Genomic DNA, 19,511 nt, shown 5'->3' with positions numbered 1-19,511 from the left:
TTACCTGTGCTATTATTTTCGAAGGTGACATTTTTAGCATGGTTAATTATCACTTTGAGTCCTCTACCTGTCACAAAATTTTAAAAAATTTTTGGTGTAATCACCCAGGTTACATTCTTCTAAATTTATGATGAAAAACATTCACCTCATATTTTGAAAAACACAGAAAAAAAATTGACTGCCAAGAGCCAACTGGTCAAAAGAAGCACTAAGAAGTATCTCCAATCTCCCACCATGCCACTCGACAACCCGTCTTCACATTTCCACACATACCAGGGGAGAATTAACCTACAACCCATGCTGGAAAACCATGATCAGACGGGAATGTGGACAAGGGGAAAAGAAGAAACCTGAGTGGAAGAAGATCCCATCTCAGGCAGGAAGATGAGAGAAGAATGAACCTTCAGCTAAACCACACAAATATTCCCTGGCATCTGGACCTATGAGAAGCCTCTTAGTCCATTTCCCTCTGGATAGAGGCTGAATGGGATCTGTGTGCCGGGTAGTGGTCATTGAGGAAGAAGTCCAGGGAGCAGACTACTAGAATCCATGAAAGTCCCTTCAAACATTGTTATTAGCAATGTAAAATAAGCAAGACCCTTCAAACTAAGAAAAAGCTACTTTTCATTTTATCCGATGTTCTTATTATTTTGCCCGACTCAAAACATCCTTTAAAAATTCCCTTTCCCAGAGTTGAAAAAGGAAAAAAAGCAAGACCAAAAACTACAAACTAGAAACAAGATTAGAACACCTGGTTTATTGGGGAAAATTCATAATGAAAACTGCAATTGCTTATTCTGCAACTTACAAAATAATAATTTGATATATAAAATGAATTGGTTTTCATTATGTAAGTACAAATGGTAAAAAAAATAATAATCATAGTCAATGCGATATATCCTCTATTTGCTATTCAGAGAAATCTCACATCCCTGAATTCTCCTGTTGTATGTCTTATATCAGATATTTTATATCTCTTTTTCCAAGGAAGACCAGGTTTGTAACTACATTTAAGGTGTTGTTTACAATTGCAATGTACCAGAAGCTGTGTCTATATGATTAGAGCCCAGTCAAACCCGAGATGAACAATTCAAGCCAATTCCTCTCCTTCGGCTGTTTTAGTGTCACTTTCTGAGAGGAATGGAGCTCCTGACGCTTTACTCAACCACTGATTCATGCCTATCGGTCGGGACGAATTAGACCCAGGCCATCTTTCAATCCATCTACTGTGTTCCTGATCATATAGACACAAAAGAGTACAGATTTATTAATATAGCATTTTCCCACACCCCAACCCTGTAAACCACTTTAAAAGAAAAAAAGTTCATCTTAACCTTTCACTACATAAGGAGGCATTATACCTGTAGCAGGCTTTGGCTATGAAGCCTCGCAAAAGAAAATCAGGATATTAGTGAGAAATTCTCACAAACGATATGCATTTAGGACACTATTTCACTTCTTTAAATAGGTGAAGGCTTGGAAAATATTTATTTTTTGCATTTCTTTTAGGATATTGGGTCACGGACAATTTTTACTAATATCTCTCTCTTCTTGTCGGCTCTTAATAGACCCAGTCCATTCCATCTGGGAAAACCAGAAACTTGACCAGGTCAGTCCAATCTTTGAAGCCTTCTCATTTTTGCCTTATACAGTGGTTAAGCTTCATATTCATATTCTTTTACAAATATCATATAAATGGTATGAATGGATATAAGGGGTATTGGCATATTAGAGGTCATTAGTTAAAAGAAGTAAGTTTTGTTTACAAAACATATATAAAAGATGAATATGAAACTGTAACACCATTTAAGAAATATTTTCTCCCAAATTATTTTAGCATTGACTAGTGTAATGACAGGAACACTGCCCACAAAATGGGTTCAACGGATGCTGGAGAAGACAGTTTCTTGCTCTGGGATCCATCTTGGCGGCAGCGATCTTCTGCTCACTCCCCACCTTAGGCAGATGTGTAGAAGTACCTGGGCTTGGCATTGCCCAAAAGGTCATCTTCATAGTTGGGAAGGCAACAGAAGAAGAAGGCACAGCCGATCAGGATAATCGTGGCCGCCCACCCGAAACCATAGGCCCAGTTATAGATGTAAGTGACAGCGGGGTTGGCATGAAGGTTGAAGGTCTGCGTGTACTTCACAGGGTAAATTACCAGGGAGATGATCTGGAATACAGCTAAAGGGAAGAAAAACATCCCAAAGTGAATATAGGACACATGAATGAATGCACGGGGACAACAGATTAACTCCCTCTTCCACAGCTGGTTTTTGCCATTAAATAAGTGTTAAATCTACTTCCTGCTAATGAAAGAGACTGGCGGGGGATCTATTCATCATGAGCCAAAACAAGTTATTGACTCCTGTATGTCAGAGAGACCTGGCACTGAGAAGAATGCTGAATATACGAAACACGGACAGAAAGCAATTAGAGAACCCCTCTTCAGGACCTGGGTGAGCATTGTATTTACTTAAGTACAGAGTGCAAAACGGTGGTGTACAGCCAAAAGCACGGTGGTACAAAAGAGTATCTTTTCATCTTGGTATTTCCTGTGCCAAACACAGTTAATATTTTCGGGGCTAGCAAAAATAATATATACACCTACACATGTGTGCATGCACACATGTACATATATTTGGCAATATTGATATTTAACAGCACACCACTGGAATATTCATTTAATAAATGAGTAACTAAATGAAACAACAAGCCAGTGATGTGAATGATCAACGTAGAGAAACACCAGAAAAGCCTGAAGAGGAGGTGGGAATCTGAGGAATAAATAGAAATGGAGAGATGGAGGTCAGAGGGAACAGCATTCCAGGCTGGGGGAACAGAAACAGGAGGGGAATAGTCCTACTGCCATGGGGAAGTGTAAGGCGGAGATGAGAAAGAAAACACAGGTCGAGAAGACTTCTAAACTCTTTGGCGTAAGAGTCATCTTCTTACAATTACTATTAATCATATTAACATTTTAAGCAACTTAAAAAAATAAGAACTTGATTAAATCGACTTCTATATTCTTTTTCAATGAACATGCGTAACTCCATGAAGCTATAATGAGCATACACATGCTGTGTTATGTTCCGCATTCTTTTGCCATGTCATAGGGTAGGAACACATTTTCACTCTGTAACATTAAGACACTAGTCTACACCAAGCGGTGCCTGCCGGCTGTGCTCCTAGATCCCTAGTTCTTGCATTCCATTAATAAATGTTCACTCTGACCACACCCACCTGCATCACTAAATCCCCCGTCCCGCAGAATCAGCTCTATGATACAAAAAGGCAGTTCCGGACCTGGCCCCTCCTAGGGTCTCCTGTCGCACTGCAGAAAACCTTTCTATGACCCGCCACATCATAAGACTGTAACACTCCTTCCATAAGTAAAATGGCTCAGGGACATTGCAGCCCCCTCAGCAAGGGGGCTCTCAGGAGGCCAGCACTGGGGCCACTATGGAAACAGTGCACTGAGTCAGCCCTGTCTCAGCCCTGGTCCCTCAAAGTAGGGGTGTCGCTGGATGTGGGGTCACCTATAAGAGACAGCAGCATGCAGCATGGATGGGAAACACGAGGTACCATCTGAGACACAGGAGGGAAGGGACCTAGACCTCAAAGCACATGTCTCTGTTACTTCTGCCCGTGGTGACGCATTTTCTGACAACAGATCCGGAAGTGTAATTATCAAGGATTGTGGGTTGGACGGTGCTATTGTGATGTCTACTGAAGGTACAAATGAAGAACCGCTGACTTAGTCTTACCAGCCAGGGCCAGGAGGCCTCCAATCACTCTCAGAAAGACGAGCATCTGGGGTCCGCAGAGGGCAAAGAAGGACAGGATGAAACAGATCACCAGGATGATAAAGCCACAGAAGAGCATGGCGGCCGCTGCCCTTCCCCACGCTGTAAGAGAAAAGAAATTAATAAGACACACAGGCCAAATTTTAAAATCACCTATCAAAGTATCAATAGGAGGTTTTTTTTATTGTCTACTACTTTATTTGGGTGGAAGGACAGTCTTTTTGACAGTACTTCAGCATCTCCATATCTCAAGGAATAGGCAATTCATATGGAGGGCACGATATATTCCTTGCAGTAATGCCCTCTCCCCTCAGACTTGGGGCAAATGTTTCTATCTCTGAAGTGAAAGTTAAAATTCATTCAACTGTTCCTCATGTAATAAAGAAGCCATACAAACAGGTATATTTAAAAGGTTCTCTCCCTCTGCCCCTCCCCCTGCTCATGCTCTCTCTTGCTCTCGCACGCGCTCTCTCAAATAAATAATTAAAATCTTTTAAAAAATAAACAAAATAAAATAGAAGGTTCACTCAAGTTCTGACATAACACAACCATGACAAACAACACTTTTGGTATTGAACAATTAAGTTATAATCCCTTTAGGAAATGGTTCAAATACCTTTAAAAAGAGCTTTGTTTTGTATTAATGTTTGGTTCTGTGCCAAAATAATCTTTGAAAATGTACTTATGACTAAGCAGAGAGGTGCACTAAAACGATTTAATTATAAAGAAACTGTGATTTTTATAACAAGTTTAGGTACAAACATATCCCATTGTCTAAATTTTCACTTCTGAAGTATTCAGAATTGACAGCACAAGACTTCTTAATAATGGGTATGGGCCTTAAAAGCAATCAGGATGAAGTGAAAACTGAGTTCTGGGCTTGAAAATCCGCATGGGCGTCTCCAGCCCTGTGTTGTTCTACCTTGAGCCTGTGGACATAGGGAGAGCCAGGATACCCAGGCTAACAATTCTAGTCAGTAATTCCCGATGTGCAACCTGCACTGATTTCAAAAATCTCTTCCAATATAACCTGCTTTCTAGAGGGCGTAACTAACATTGATGATGGAATTGCTCGTCAGGCACTGCGCTAAGCACTTGACATGCATCAGTTCACTAAATCTTCACAATAACTTTTAATGTTCTCTTCTTTTTTTTTTTTTTAAGAGAGGGAGGTGGGGGAGGAGCAGATGGAGGAGGGGAGAGAGACTCTTAAGCAGGTTCCAGGCCCACTGCGGAGCCTGAAGCAGGGCTCCATCTCACAACCCTGAGATCATGACCTGAGCCTAAATCAGGGTCAGATGCTTAACCAGCTGAGTCAGCCAGATGCCCCACAATACATTTTAAAGGTTCATACTATCATCATTTCTTTAGTTGGGCACCCGGCTGGTTCAGTCGGTGGAGCGTGGGACTTTTGATCTCAGGGTTGTAAGTTCGAGCCCCACGTTGGGTGTAGAGATAACTTAAAAATAAAAAACTTTATCATCATTTCTTTAGAAATAAGGATATACTAAGGCTTTGAAAGTTCAGATGACCTGCCCATAGCCACACAGTTGGTAGGTGGTTCAGGCAGAGTTTGATTTCCAGCCTGGCTAAACCCAAAACAGGATTCTTTTCAGATATATAATTTACATAAAATTCACTCTTTCAAAGTGTACAATTCAGGGGTCTCTACTATATCCACAGGGTGGTGCAACCATCACCACTTACAATTCCAAAATTTTCATCACCCCCAGAAGAAGCCCCACGTCCATTAGCGGTCACTTGCCATTCTCCCTTTCCTCCAGCTTCCGGCAACCATTAATCTAGTTTCTGTCTCTACCCATTTGCTTATTCTGGACATTTCCAATAAATGGGATCCATACTGTGTGGCCTTTTGTGACTGTCTCCTCTCACCCAGCATAATGGCTTCGAGGCTCACCCATATGTGCAGGTACCAGTACTCCATCCCTTTTTATAACCAAAAAATATTCTGTTGTACAGATCTTCCACATTTTATTTATCCATTCATTCATTCATCGATGGACGAACACGCGCTCTTGACCTATTCCTCTGTATTGCACTCGAAAAAAGTAAAAGTAAACCGCCCTGGTTTTACTCCTTCTCAAACACAGCTTGGCTGACACCTGCACTCTCCCTTCCGGATAGGTCATTTGGCTGGTCCAAGTAAAAGGTGTCAGAGAGCAGAGGAAGCCCGGGCTCTGAAGCCAGCCGGACCTCATTTCTACCCTGCCACTGTCATCTGCACAGCTGCTAACTGGGGCAAAAAATGCCTTCTTTCAAGACAAGTGTGAGGATGACAGCCCTTGTGTGAAAAGTCAGGGAGCTAGGAATTCTCCAGCCTTCACCGTTCAAGAAGTTACTTGTGTATGCCTATGAACTTTTCTCTGGGATCTCGAGGTTTTCCGTTTTCTTCCTATATTTGCAAAGTTCTGCACTATCACATCCTTGTTCCTCAGTTACCCACCACATGTTTACATCATCTGTTATAGACAAACCTGAACTAAGTTCCCCTGTTGCTTTCTCCAATCCCCAAGCTCCTCCCAGATCTTCCTCTAGGTTAATGAATGACTAGGGCATGATAGGTTATTAAGGAGAAGACACATTTTTTATATGCCTCAGAAATACCATGTTTCCCCACAAATTATGCCTTAGTATCCCTGCAGGACAAGGCTGAGAGTGCATGAGTGGGTCTGATTTGATATTTATAATTTTCATTACTTCCCTCCAGATCTTTTTGTGCTTTCTGGAGATCAATAAGAGACCTTAGGGGCAAGATAAAATAGAAATGTTTTATTTTAAAATAGAAATGAATAAAGCCAGAATGTGAAACATTCTCACTTTTGCCTTGTCCTTCAAGTAAGGGAACTTGCAAGAGAAGCAGGACCATGCTTTGGAAAGAACATTAATCAAATCATCTCAAAGCCTAGCCCAAAGACCATGGTGTCAAAATCATCAGTGGTGCTTATCAAAAATATAGATTCCTGTGGTTCCCTCCTGACCCACTGAATCAGAACTCAAGAGGTAGTACCCAGGAATCTGCACCTTACTGACATTTCTTACGTCCATGCTAAGGTTTGAGAACTAAGAGAGATGATTAATCTCCTTATAAAAATAGATGCAGCACTGCCAAAAACAAGAGCATATAATTTTCTGGATGTGACCCACTGTCAATTACAGTCACATTTCTATAGATGTTTATGGTTACTGCCAATGATTATATTCAATTAAATCCAATTATTAATTCAAAGAAGCAGATACTGATTTTTCCTTTTGAGTTCATAGGTTCAAAACTGCATGCAGAGGAATGCAAACGTAGGGGAAAACTGCATGGCCGAATGTGAATTTTCGATAATAAAACTTCCTAACAAAGAACATATTTTGATAACCAAATTTTGACAGTCACAGATTAAGGTTTTATAAGTAGAGCTAAATAAGTCATGTATGATGTAGCTATGAAGAGTAACATTATTCCTATTTATCTGGGGAAGATGAATACAGATTATTGCTATTACTACTTCCTCTAACATAATAGCTGAGGTGTAATTTACACTGAGTTTCAAGTACTTGAAAGGAATTAAGAAAACGGCAACCCGGTTCACCTAACCTGAAACCAACCGGTGAGCACAAATATAAACACAGCCCATTTTAAGCACTTGGCCTATGCTATGTGAAATAATTCACTCACGGTTTGTTTACTTAAAATGCTGAGTCTAAAGAAAATCAAAATGGCAAATTAAGTGTCATCTTTTCCAGAGAAAAGCTTCTCTGGAAGTAGAACATGTGTAACCTGCTCCTACAGCATGGAAACGCCCACACTGAATCACTTAACTACCACTGAAGACCCAAATCTTGGCACGGTTTTGAAGATCTGGCTGATGAATAACGAGTAAGACAACCTGCCTTCTCATATCAATGACTATGTTGCTATAAAATGATGAGAGGGACTCTCCCGGGTCTTAGCAGGGTCAGCCCAGCCCTATATTCTGTCCGAGAAGGGGACTGAAAGCCGTGTAGACTTATAAGATGGCAAATCTCCATGACATACATTTTGAAAAGTTAAGGTAAATCTGTAGCCCAAGTACCTTTGGTCTCACCTAATTACCCAGAATGAGCCTAATACCTACAAATTTACCCAACCCTTTGGGGAACTATTTATATTTTTATACTATACCATGGTCTAAATTATACCATATCTACCAACCCCAACGGAAAAACACCAATTTTTAAAAAACTTATCCTACTACTTCTTCCATGATTGAACAGATAGATGGTCCTTGGCACTTCACATGTCTGTCCTCCATTGTTATTTTATACGCAAAATTGTATTGCCTTTTCTAATTGTGGTTTGTGATAGCAGGGAGGATTCTCGCGCTGTCAGTTAGCACTCTGAACCGAGAACACAAATCATGCACTACTCCAGGTAAACAGACGCCGTGTTTCTGAGCAGGAATGGTTTCTGTTTGTTCTGTCTCCTTAAGGGAAGATGAATTTGGTGTTATATATGACCTATTATGTCCTAAATCTATTTTCTAAGTGCCACTTGGAGAAGTTCCTATTATCAAAGAAACCAGCAGCCTTATAAATCCACTTGTAAATAAGATTCATTAAAGATCCATTTGGATGAAGAATAGCTTACCTAATTTTGCCATCACTTGCAAAGATGCAACATTAAATCAAACGAATGGTCACTAATGAAATTCTGAGTTTTTCCTAGGAAACGCTTTTAAGTTTTTTTGTATGAGAAAAATGCTGTATCTTTTTTCCAGTGACGACATGTGAAAATAGAATGTTACAAGGCAAATACAGCTAGGAAAAGACCAGTGAGGTCAACTGATAAGAAAGGAGCAAAATAGATAGATGATAGATAGATGATAGATAGATAGATAGATAGATAGATAGATAGATAGATAGATAGATAGCAGAAATAAATAAATACCTTGAATGCCAAGAGAGAAACCATAAAGCAAACTGAAGCTTGTGGGGAAAAAAAAAAAAATCTTTGTAAGACGAGAGCACTACTAATATTTTTAGTATTGTGGGTAATGTTTTGCAGACTGTCACTAACTATTCCTCTAAAGTTAGTTTTTCTTTTACTGGATATGCTGCATTCTTCAGTAGTTTTACATGTGGGCCCCAAATACTGACCAAAACAGGCTGGCCTACCCCCTTACTCAGCACCCTGCAGACACCAACCTGCCACCCAATTCGAGTAGGGTCCCTTTCCAGAACAACAGATTCATCTATTAATAGTACGAAGGCCTTAGCTAGTAAATCTGAGATTTTGTCAGATCTCATACTGTTTGTATAGTGTTCTTTATGTCAGACAGACTCTTTATGTCATAGAACTGAAATCTGGATAAAATCATGGCTGAAAAAATTTTAAAAATCGTATCTACAAATAAAGATACACATGGGTGGAATATATATTCGAAAAGACTGGGGCGTGTCCAATGAGGAGGTGATCTGCAGGAACGTAGGCCAACGCCTCTGAAACCAGAAAGTGCTTACAAATCACCTGGCGATCTCGTGAAAATGCAGATTCTGCTTCAGCAGGTGGGGCCTGAGACACCGAGTGTCCAATAACCTCCCAGACAATGCGGATGCCGCTGGTCTGGACACGTTGAGTAGCAAAAATGTAGAGGACAACTCGTCACAGGCCTCCAAAAAACTCTACGTTGGAAGAAGCGATTTTGCAGAAGCTTTAGAAGGCAGTAAAGCAAGGTCAGGGTCACATGGGATGGCATCCAGTCGGTGTGAGATTCTTTACATACTCCACATTTTCTCCTGAAACTGAGCCTGATGGTAACTACTCACCGCTGGGTTTTTATAGAACCCTGATATGTTACCTCTTTCCAGTCTTGTTTTAAAGTCTCAGTGGGGAAACCATCCCACCCAGGAAGATGTGGACATGGGTATTTGTACCCTGAACTTAGATAACTAGCAGGGAATCGGGGAGCTATCCTCACAGACTTGAAAGTCTGTCAGATGAAAAAGGCAGGGAAGTCAAATTTACATGGAAGCATACTTGCTCTCCATCAGTATAAGACAAGTACTTTTAGACAAATAGCAGCATCCAGGGAACCGAATTAAGATGCGGAACAAAGGGAAGAGGCTTAGCTCGTCACGGGGGGTGTTGATGAGCACAGGCTTTGGTGAAAGCCCTTCTATTATAGCCTGGGAGTCTGTGTCCGCTAGCAGGGAGAAAACAAGTTAGGTCACTTAAAAGGGAGTGAGGCTCCCGGGCAGTTCCTGCTAAGTCCAGCAAGTGGGCCAATCACTGGTTCTCACACATCTGGATTTTAAAAATCAATACACACATATATATATTTTTAGCTATGACCAATTGAGTGGCCAACTTTTTATTTTGCTGTGTAAAACCATGAACACCCACCCACAAAGAATAATCTATCCATGAATGCCTAATTCCATAAAACAATGACATTGCAATACCTCCCCCCGCCTCCCCCCTCAAGAGCCTCAAGAGCCAATCTCAACATGAAGTCCTTTGAGTTGAATTTAGCCTGATGTAAACCTATTCACTTGGTACTTATCTTTCTCATTTCTTGTACAGTTAAGAACCATAGGGCTATCGGAGGGATAGACGAACCATGAGAGAGGATGGACTCTGAAAAACAAACTGAGGGTTCTAGAGGGGAGGGGGGTGGAAGGATGGGTTAGCCTGGTGATGGGTATTGAGGAGGGCACGTTCTGCATGGAGCACTGGGTGTTATGCACAAACAATGAATCATGGAACACTACATCTAAAACTAATGATCTAATGTATGGGGATTAACATAACAATAAAAAAATTAAAAAAAAAACCCATAGGGCTAAATGATCTAAAAATATTTCATATAATACTCTGATTCCTGGACTTACCCGAGACTGATTTCATGTAAAAACAAAACAAAACAAAAAAACAAAAAAACCCCAAAACAACACATTCAATGCACTGTGCAGTATTCAAAGGCATCTGGTAAAAAGGAAGCTCTGTACTTCTGAGTTCAGAGCTGAAGCAGGCACTCTGATTTGGCTGCACTGGGTCCCCACTGCCATTCACTCATCACAATTAGTTTCCACCCTGACAAGTAGGCACCTGCTTGGGATTTGAAATCTCTATCATTGATATTTAAAATATCCTTCTGATGTACTTTTTTCCTAAAACTGGGGAAGAAAGGGTGCCGGCAGAACAAACAGTATACGTGAACATGCATGCAAATGCAATTTTGCATTTTATTTGTAGGTGAAATTTGACCGATCATTTCAATGTTCTCTTCCTGCTTGGACAAATATAAATGTGAGATTCTCTCCATGCTCTACATGCTCATGATTTTGTTTAAAAATTAAATGAGTATTTGTGAAGCTGGGTATTTCTTTAGTTGTTAATATCATGTAAAAGCAAATATTCAGTGTATAATTTAGTTCATTTATGAGGAAAAATGAGGTGATGTAGCAATCTGAAGTTCTTTAAAAAACCATCAATAACCATGGGGAATATAATATTCTGCATTTTACATAGTTCTAATGGGTAGTATAATCTGCATTTTACATAGTTCTAAGGAAATATTTCCCTTTATAAAAATGTCTCTCTTATTAGCATTATTGCCAAGACTTGCCAGGAATAATCTGTTTTTAATATCAAAACGAACATACTAATGTTATGAGTACTAATTAATAGAAAGAGATGGTCAAGCACTTTGTAATAAGAAGGTATACTTTCTTAATAGTTACAATGTAAATCACAACGTTTACACTCTAGAACATAGCAAGAAGTTTTTTAAGAGGGATATACACTCTCAATCTCCTATATTAAGATATCATTTTAATTAGAGTCATCCACCTTACCCCTTGTTGGGTTTATACATATGTGGGAGTGTGTGTAAACTGTAAACCCTTTAGAGAGACCTCCTGTAAACATATTGTTTTCCACAAAGCCTTACTGAGGTTATCTGAAAATCTCCAGAGTTAGAGATGCCTAGAAAATCACCCTACATTGTAGGAATCCACAATTTTGATATTTGTGAAGCAAAACTAGCCAACAGTCCATGGCACAAAATGAAGTGAAAGTATAATAAACACTCCAACTCATCTCTGACCACAGGAGCCTGAGATGGACCTCTCTTCGGGGAGCTCACATCTATATTCTTCTTCCCATGGACACCTAATGACAGTGGATCCTGGATTCATGATTTGATTCTAGGTCTTGCGCAAAAGCTGCGTCTAACACATTTTTGGCACTTACTTATCTTTGCAAAGGTCATAGGAATAACTTAACTGGGATGTTAAAGCCACCACCCACTTATGAAAATCAGTCTTGCTGCATCATAAAGGTAGTAATAGATTTTTTTTTTTTACTTGGAAAACTGAACTTTGCCAAAGACCAATTTCTACATCAACTTGAAACATAGTTTATACACCGGATCAGTGGTGTCTTTACAATTAAAAGAGTTTATGCTTTAGACTTCTAATTAAAAAATTAAACCAACAAAACCTGCTTATTCCCTTCCATATACAAAGCACTGTATCATTGTGAGGCTGGAGGCACCACACCCTACGAAGGTGAGCTCACCTTGCAAGTCAAGAAAAATAAAAACTGCATTGTGTGAGTTTCCCCAGAGGGTTGTAGTCACAGCCAGCGTCTTGCAGGCCAGATAACGTCCCAGGGATAGTGCTGCTGCTGGGGGTTCACCAGCACCTCTCCTCCCGTGCTGCACTAACCTGACTGCACATGAGGGGGACTGCAGACTGCTCTTTGGGTCTGTACTAGCCTTTGTTCTGAGTATGATTATCAAGTCTGTTTAAAGACACACCTGTTTAAGTAGTCCTATTAAGTTCCCCTACAAGAGACTGAGCTCCAGTACATTTTAACTAAAAGATACAGATACATTATTTCAAAGAAATTAATTCCCTTTTAAAACCTAAAAGATCTGAGATAATTGAAATGCTGGCAGGCGCTCTGTTTGTTTTAAGAAAGGAAAAACACAGACTTTAAGGAAAGCAGGAATTCCATGCAGTCTTTACATTTTATTAGCTGCTAATGAGGACCATGCCTCCCTTTGCGGGGAAAGCTCATGGTGGGAATTTCCAAACAGTTCCATAGTAGATAAGATACAGCACCAAGCTCCGGATAGGGGCCCCCAGAACCACAAATAAACAGTGTGCTCGGAAGCCGTGGGCCACTTCGGTGCACTTCAGTGTAAAGAATCAAGCCAATGGTCCTAGCAGGGAATGAAAAAAAGGCAGGATAGCCTTCTTTCTGAGTTTAAAACTATTAAACTCAGTTGCTAAAGCCTCATTCAGCAGCATTTAGCTTTAAGTTTCGGATTATGCTCATACTTAACCCCTCCTCTCCCGCACCCCAGGCACACACTGCTAATCACAATAGATCCCCGCTATTCTTCAGGACTACCCTAAGCAGGAGTGGCCCCCGACAGGACGGGGCTCCTCTCCAGTCCCGCGTATTAAGTAAAACACCCACCCGGGCTGCCTCCATGCTGGAAAAAATAAAATATTCCATCTGCAATATATTAAATTTGTCAACTCTGCTTCATTTTGCTGGCGTAGAAGATGAGTTTGCTGCGTAGATTTCAAATCAGATTAGAATAAGTAAGTTTTCTAAACAATGCCGGGTTTAAGTCAAAAAGACAGCCCCTAAAACAAAAGCTAACAAAACTAGCCTGCTGCTTAAAAAATACTGCCGTCCCTATTGAAATCATAACTGCTAAAACTTTGACGGAAAGGGCTTTTTCAATGGAAGAAGAGTTGCTTTCACTTAGTCCCAGTTAAACGAATACACCGACCTTGGGGAAGGCACATATTTTAATATTTATATTTTAATCTTACCAAGAATCACAGGAGGAGGGGCAATTATAAGAGATTTCAGTAGGTCTCCAAGAAAATACACTTTGTTCATTATATTTCCTCATCTAAACCTTTTCAGTGGCTGAAAATCGCCTTTTGCATGTAATCGACAAACGCTACACGAAACATAGTTTAAACTAGGTCCGTTTTCGTCCAGCGTTGGGCCTGGTTCTGGCCACTCAAAGCCGCTACTGCTTTCTTTTGTTCAGGTCGGATGCCTAAACCTAAGCTCTAAACAGACCCCCCCCCCACCCCCACCCCATCACTCACTACCTCTGCCCCAGTTCAGTCCCTTCACTTAGGGCGGTTTCCGAAGGCCGCGCACACCCAGCCACAGCCCGGAGGTCTTCCCGGAGGCGGCGGCACTCACCATACTCCATGAGGCTCTGGCAGCCCTCCTCTTGGGACCCGCTGCCGCCGCCCTCACTGAAGCATCGCCACCACAGCGAGGACGTCTGGATGTGGTCGTTCGACTGCAGCCAGCCGCGGCCGGCCAGCGCGATAATGTCGAAGGCGATGGCGCTGAGCAGCAGCAGGGGCAGGATCCACCTGCAGCGCTCGCAGGCCAGGCCGCAGCGCAGCATCTCGACGGTAGCGGCGCGGAGGAGAGGAGCGCGCGGGGCTCGGACGCCGCGGAGAGTGGCCCGCGAGCGCGGGCAGCGCGACAAAAGGGAAGAGGCCGCGGGGAGGCGGCTCCCGGGAGGACGTGGCTCGGGGCGCCCGGGCCCCACCTAGATTCCGGTGACTCATGGCGCGCCGCCCCGACCTGCCCGGCCGGCCCCGGGGTGCGCGCGGGGAGAGGCGGGGCCGGGCTCGGGTTACACGGGGCGTGGGCGAGCCTAACCCGCCTGGCCCGGGCCTGGAGCCGCGGGGGGCCGGCGCCCGGCCTGGGAAGAGGGCCTGGGGGCCCGGGGGCCCGGCTGCAGCCACGCGCGCCTCCTCGCCTCGCCACTGCCTCATTTCCCGCGTCCTGGAGCCTCTCACGCTGCATGTGGTTCTCAGTGCCTCACCGGGTGCACGTTTTAATCCGCGCAGACCTGCTAAATATTTAATCCCTGCTGTCCGATAATGGTCTGACTTTCAACAATCCCATATTTGAGTTTCAAGCAGTTTGGGGTAGGTGTTCATGTTGTACCTGTGGGTCAATGTTGCACTGCGTTTGAACGTGTGTGCGCAACCCAGGAGCCCGTCCCTGACCCTCCTAGGCAGAGGTGGCCACTTCCTGGGCTCCATCTTTGTACCTTGTACGGTGGCTTACTTCATACTCTTATCTGCTTAACTACCCGCCTATCCTGCTGGGTCTGGAGCTCTTTGCCGGCAGAGGCCATGTTTTATTTATCTGTGTATCCCTAGTGTCTAGCACTGTGTCTGGGTCTTGGGGGGAGCTCAATACACATTTAATGCATGAACACACTGAATTTAGCAGATGCTCACTTCGGTCTTGGGAGAGCTTCATCTGGCTTCCCGGATACCTTCAGGTCCCGTGTGCGGCAGTCCACTCCCTGTCACAAATCTGTCCCAATTTAAGCCCAGTAATCTACTCTTTTCATTTACTATTTTGAGGTTTCTCCAAATAAAAACCGTATGTCAACATGCAACCAGCACCTAAAATCCCACCTCCAGTGTCCTGGCCCTGCTTCTGTCACCACCATGACTCAAGTGAGGGGGTGGGGTGGCAGCTGGGAGTGGCACTGAGGAGAAACAAATTCTCAGCATCAGGCTCCAGGGTGGCCTTGGGCAAATCATGAAAAACAGTCAATGAGGGTCACATCCTTTTTTTTTTTTTTTAATGGGGGGGGTCACATCTTACCTTGTACCTTCACAGATCTCCTTTGAATCCCTTGCTTTTCCCACCAATTTAATATAAAAGAAGGGGGGAATATTTAGCAATGTTTAAAATTTAGTTCTCTGTAATTCCGTTTGGTACTCTCAATAGAAAAAGAATACTATTTTGTGTTATGCAATTCTCTGGCAATTTTGGGGAACTAATACAATAAAAGTGCTGAGAAAGTTAATGTTTGAAGCCACATGAAAAAATATCTCCAGCCTTAATTTTGCATAAACCATGTTCACATATTTTCCTTAGAGGCAAATATTTTCACTTTGAAAGAATAGAATGGGGGGGGGGGCTTCTGCCAAGAGTTAACTGCATACGGTGTAGAGTGTGTAAAGAAAATATGCGCTCAGGGTTTTCAAAAGTAATGTAAATACTTGTTTAATTAGCTGTGTCCATAATATATTTGTGAGAGAAAAAAATCACATTCTTACAGATAAATAGAGTACTGATCAGGAGCAAAGTGGTTTCAGACAAAAATCAGAGTTTCATGGGTCTTAATATCTCTAAAGGATTTTGGACTAGATATACCTTCTTTTTCTTGTTCCAATAGATTTGAGGAAAAGAGCTCATTCATATTGAGGTGAAAGCAAGGAAAGTAGCTCTTCAGAATTTCTGGAAGAGACTAAACCCACCCTGGTTGGGTTCTAACGAGAATGTGCCTAATACATATCTCACAGACCGTAGAACCAGATAGCTCAGGTTCAGATCCTTTCTCATACCAGCTGTGTAACATTGGGACGCTTAGCTTCTTTGTGCCTCGGTTTCCTTATCTCTAAAATGGGTAGTGCTCACCCTTTAATGTTGTAATGAGTATTAAAAGAGCTAATATACGTAAAGCATGCAGAATAGCGCTGGCACATAGTAAACCACAATAAAAGGGGTGATAGTGACAATTTTCACACGAGTTTCCCACTTTACTAAGATTAGAAAGGGGGATTTGCATGTTTATAACGAACAGATTCTTTCAAGAATACCAACTGTAGATCATTAAGTTTTCTCAAACAATGCAATCATTCCTCCTCGCCCTATTAGTGAAGTGATGGATTAGAGTGGCGAGTAGGCAACTCAGTAGTTCCTCCTGCTGGATAATCTAGGGATCACAAGAGTGCCTGACGATGTAAAGTGTATCGGAAAAAGGTTTTTATTTTTATAAATTTGGATTTTTATGGTTATAAAAGCAATAAATATCACAAATGAGGTATATACTATTATCATCTTCATATAGATGAGAAGACTGGGGCATAAAGTTCAGTAACTTGCTCAAAACCACACGGTCCCTGAGTGGCAAACCCACACCCATCACACAAAAGCCTGGGCCGTTTGTCTCCAGAGCCGGTGCTAGTCATCGTAGTAACCATTTGTAAGACTTTGGAAAATATTCCTCCAAAAGTTTCCTTCTTTCTCCCCTTTTCTCTGCCTTTGTAAACATCCAACCCACTACCAATTCTCTCCAGAGCTGTAATGAAATGGTCCCATTTAGGCTGCCATGCTCTCACTAGTAAACCAAAGCAATCACTGTGCAGGTAGAATGAGCACGGGACAGGAAATCAGGCAGTCAGAAGTCGACTTCTCACCGACCCTGTGTTTCACCGCTAATTCTTATGGCATCTCTCTCCTCCCCTGTCCCTGCAAACTTCTAATTGCCTCTACTCTCTCCCCTCCTATTCCTTCCTGTCTGGTCTACCCAGCGGTGTAATGGTAAATGTTTACCAACTTTCTGACCCTCCAAAATCCTTGATTTGTAGCATTTGCCAATTTCTATTGTGTAAAACTCTCCCAAGGCTGATTTCCAGCTACCACCTGACGTCACTGAACGCGGAATTGGAAAGAAATATACATAATTATCTCTCTCAAGCTAGTAAAAGCACACCCCTGCATCTACCCCCAGTATCCTACCAAAGCTATTCTCACAAAAGTCTAAGCTCATATTTGCCAAATTCAATGGACATCATTGGCCTCTTCATTCCACTAGATACTGTGATGTCTTCCTCCATAAAACTTTCTACTCTTTTGGCTTCTATAAAGTTGTTAAAGCCCAGTGCTCAAAAATCACCAGAAACACACCTATACTGGGGCAACTGGGTAGCTCAGTCAGTTAAGAGGCTGCCTTCGGCTCAAGTCATGATCTCAGGGTCCTGGGATCGAGCCCCGTGTGGGGCTCCCTGCTCTGCAGGGGGCCTGCTTCTCCCTTTCCCTCTGTCTGCAGCTCCCCCTGCTTGTGCTCTCTCTCTGTCAAATAAATAAATAAAATGTTTTTTTAAAAAAGAAACACACCTATAGTCAAATAAAGTTAGACTTATTCACTCTGCAGCATAGCACACGGCACACCCCGGGGAACTCTGGGGATTTCCTAGAGAGAGGATGTTAGGAGAGCCTAGTCACAAGATTAGGGTTATGTCAGGTGATTTTAGAAAGGGTTCAGGGATGTGGGTGTTTTGTTCTGAGTTATGTCAGGAAGAGTGATATCTTATTTTGTAGTTACATGGTGGTTTTTTTTTTTCTTTCTGTGTTCAGATATGATTATGGAGTGGTCTTGTTTTTGTTCTGTTCTATCACAATGACACAGTAACCTTGTCTGATGTTAATATTCTGTGAAGTTACTCATGCTCAGCATTGGATTATCACGGCCTAGCTATTGGCTGCCAAAACAGTAACCAACTGCAAGGGACTGGCTTTTTCTTTCTCTTTCACTGGGTCTCCATGAACCTCTGCACCCATCCCTTCCCGCTCTCCATAACATGCTCGCCCTCCTCTGACCCCCGCCCTCACCCAGTGGTGGATTCTCTGGGATTCTTTCCCATATCACTCTTCTGTTCATTTTTTTGTTGTTGTTGCATCATCCACTTTGATGATTTCAACCCCTATCCATATATTCATGACTTACAAATATACACACTTTTCCTCTGTGCTTCAGAATGTTGTATCCAACTGCCAAAGGTGGCCCCGCCTGGATTCTCCCCCAACCGCTTTAGCATCAACCCGGACAGAGTTCCAACTGCTCTCTCTTCTACACCATTATCTTCTTCCCGTAGCCCCCATACCACCTCCATCATCTTGGTCACCAAAATTAAAACTTCAAGATCATCCTTCTTATCCAATTTAAATCCAGCAATTTAAAGTTTTGCCAGCTACCTTAGCTCCCAGGTATTTCTGCTGTGCACACTCTGCCCCTCCTCTGCCTGCCCCAGGTCATTGGCCTTCACTGCCACAGCTGCCCCTCACTGCTCTCCCCCCTCCAGTCTGAACACTCCCCTCTCCCTAATCCATCTTCCACAAGACCACTAAAATGATCCAGCTAGATGTGGATCTGAATCTGACACTCTCCATGATGCACCCTTACTGATTCTTCATTGCCTCTACTGTCAAGAATGAGATTTCTAAAAGTGACACACAAATTCTTCTGTGGCCTGGCCCATTTGCCTCTCCAACCTCATCTGTCCCCTCTGCTTTCCTTCTCATCTTTTAGGTTCTCCCCAACCTATCACAGTCTGATTCTGCTCCTGCCACTACATTAAAACAGCTCTTAATAAAAATATCAGAGTACTCAACATTGCTGATGACTTCCTCCTGGAAACCCACACCTCCCTCTGCCATGGTGCTCGCTCTTCTTACCTTTGTGACTGTCCTTCTCATTCTCTTCTACTGTTCACATTCTCCCTGGATGATTTAGTCCAGTCTTTTTCTTTCTCACATTCATGATACCATATTTGCCTTTATTCCTGATGTTATTTCTGGAATATCTTTCTTCCTAGCCCCCTCCCCATTCCCCTAGTTATTTCCTACTGATCTTTAAAGATCTGCTTCAGACCCCATGGCCTCCCTGAATCTTGGCATATTCCCTCTAGCCCCACCTCCAATCTAAGGTAACTATGTGCTCTTTCTCTGCTCCCAGAACACGGGAACCATGTGTAGTAATCACTTCATTTTATAGTAATCTTTTTTGTGTTTCCATTAGACAGTAAGATCCTTGAAGAAAGTAACCATGCCTTATCTGTCTTTGTATCCCC

The 19,511-nt window shown here is 42.4% G+C and overlaps 1 protein-coding gene across 1 annotated transcript; it reads right to left on the bottom strand.

The window, feature by feature from the left end:
• Positions 1-742: 742 nt before the first annotated feature.
• On the bottom strand, positions 743-14,347 carry PERP (p53 apoptosis effector related to PMP22). The gene is made up of 3 exons (XM_036097865.2): positions 14,038-14,347; positions 3,768-3,908; positions 743-2,184 (listed from the first exon to the last, which is right to left on the bottom strand). Exons 1-3 carry the CDS (start codon positions 14,249-14,251, stop codon positions 1,958-1,960), a joined length of 582 nt encoding a protein of 193 aa, XP_035953758.1. The 5' UTR covers positions 14,252-14,347; the 3' UTR covers positions 743-1,957.
• Positions 14,348-19,511: the final 5,164 nt, after the last annotated feature.

Source organism: Halichoerus grypus, chromosome 9 (genome assembly GCF_964656455.1).
Source record: "Halichoerus grypus chromosome 9, mHalGry1.hap1.1, whole genome shotgun sequence".
NCBI classification, from domain to species: Eukaryota; Metazoa; Chordata; class Mammalia; order Carnivora; family Phocidae; genus Halichoerus; species Halichoerus grypus.
Note: the sequence above shows the minus strand (reverse complement) of the source record. Positions and strands in the feature narration are given on the sequence as shown.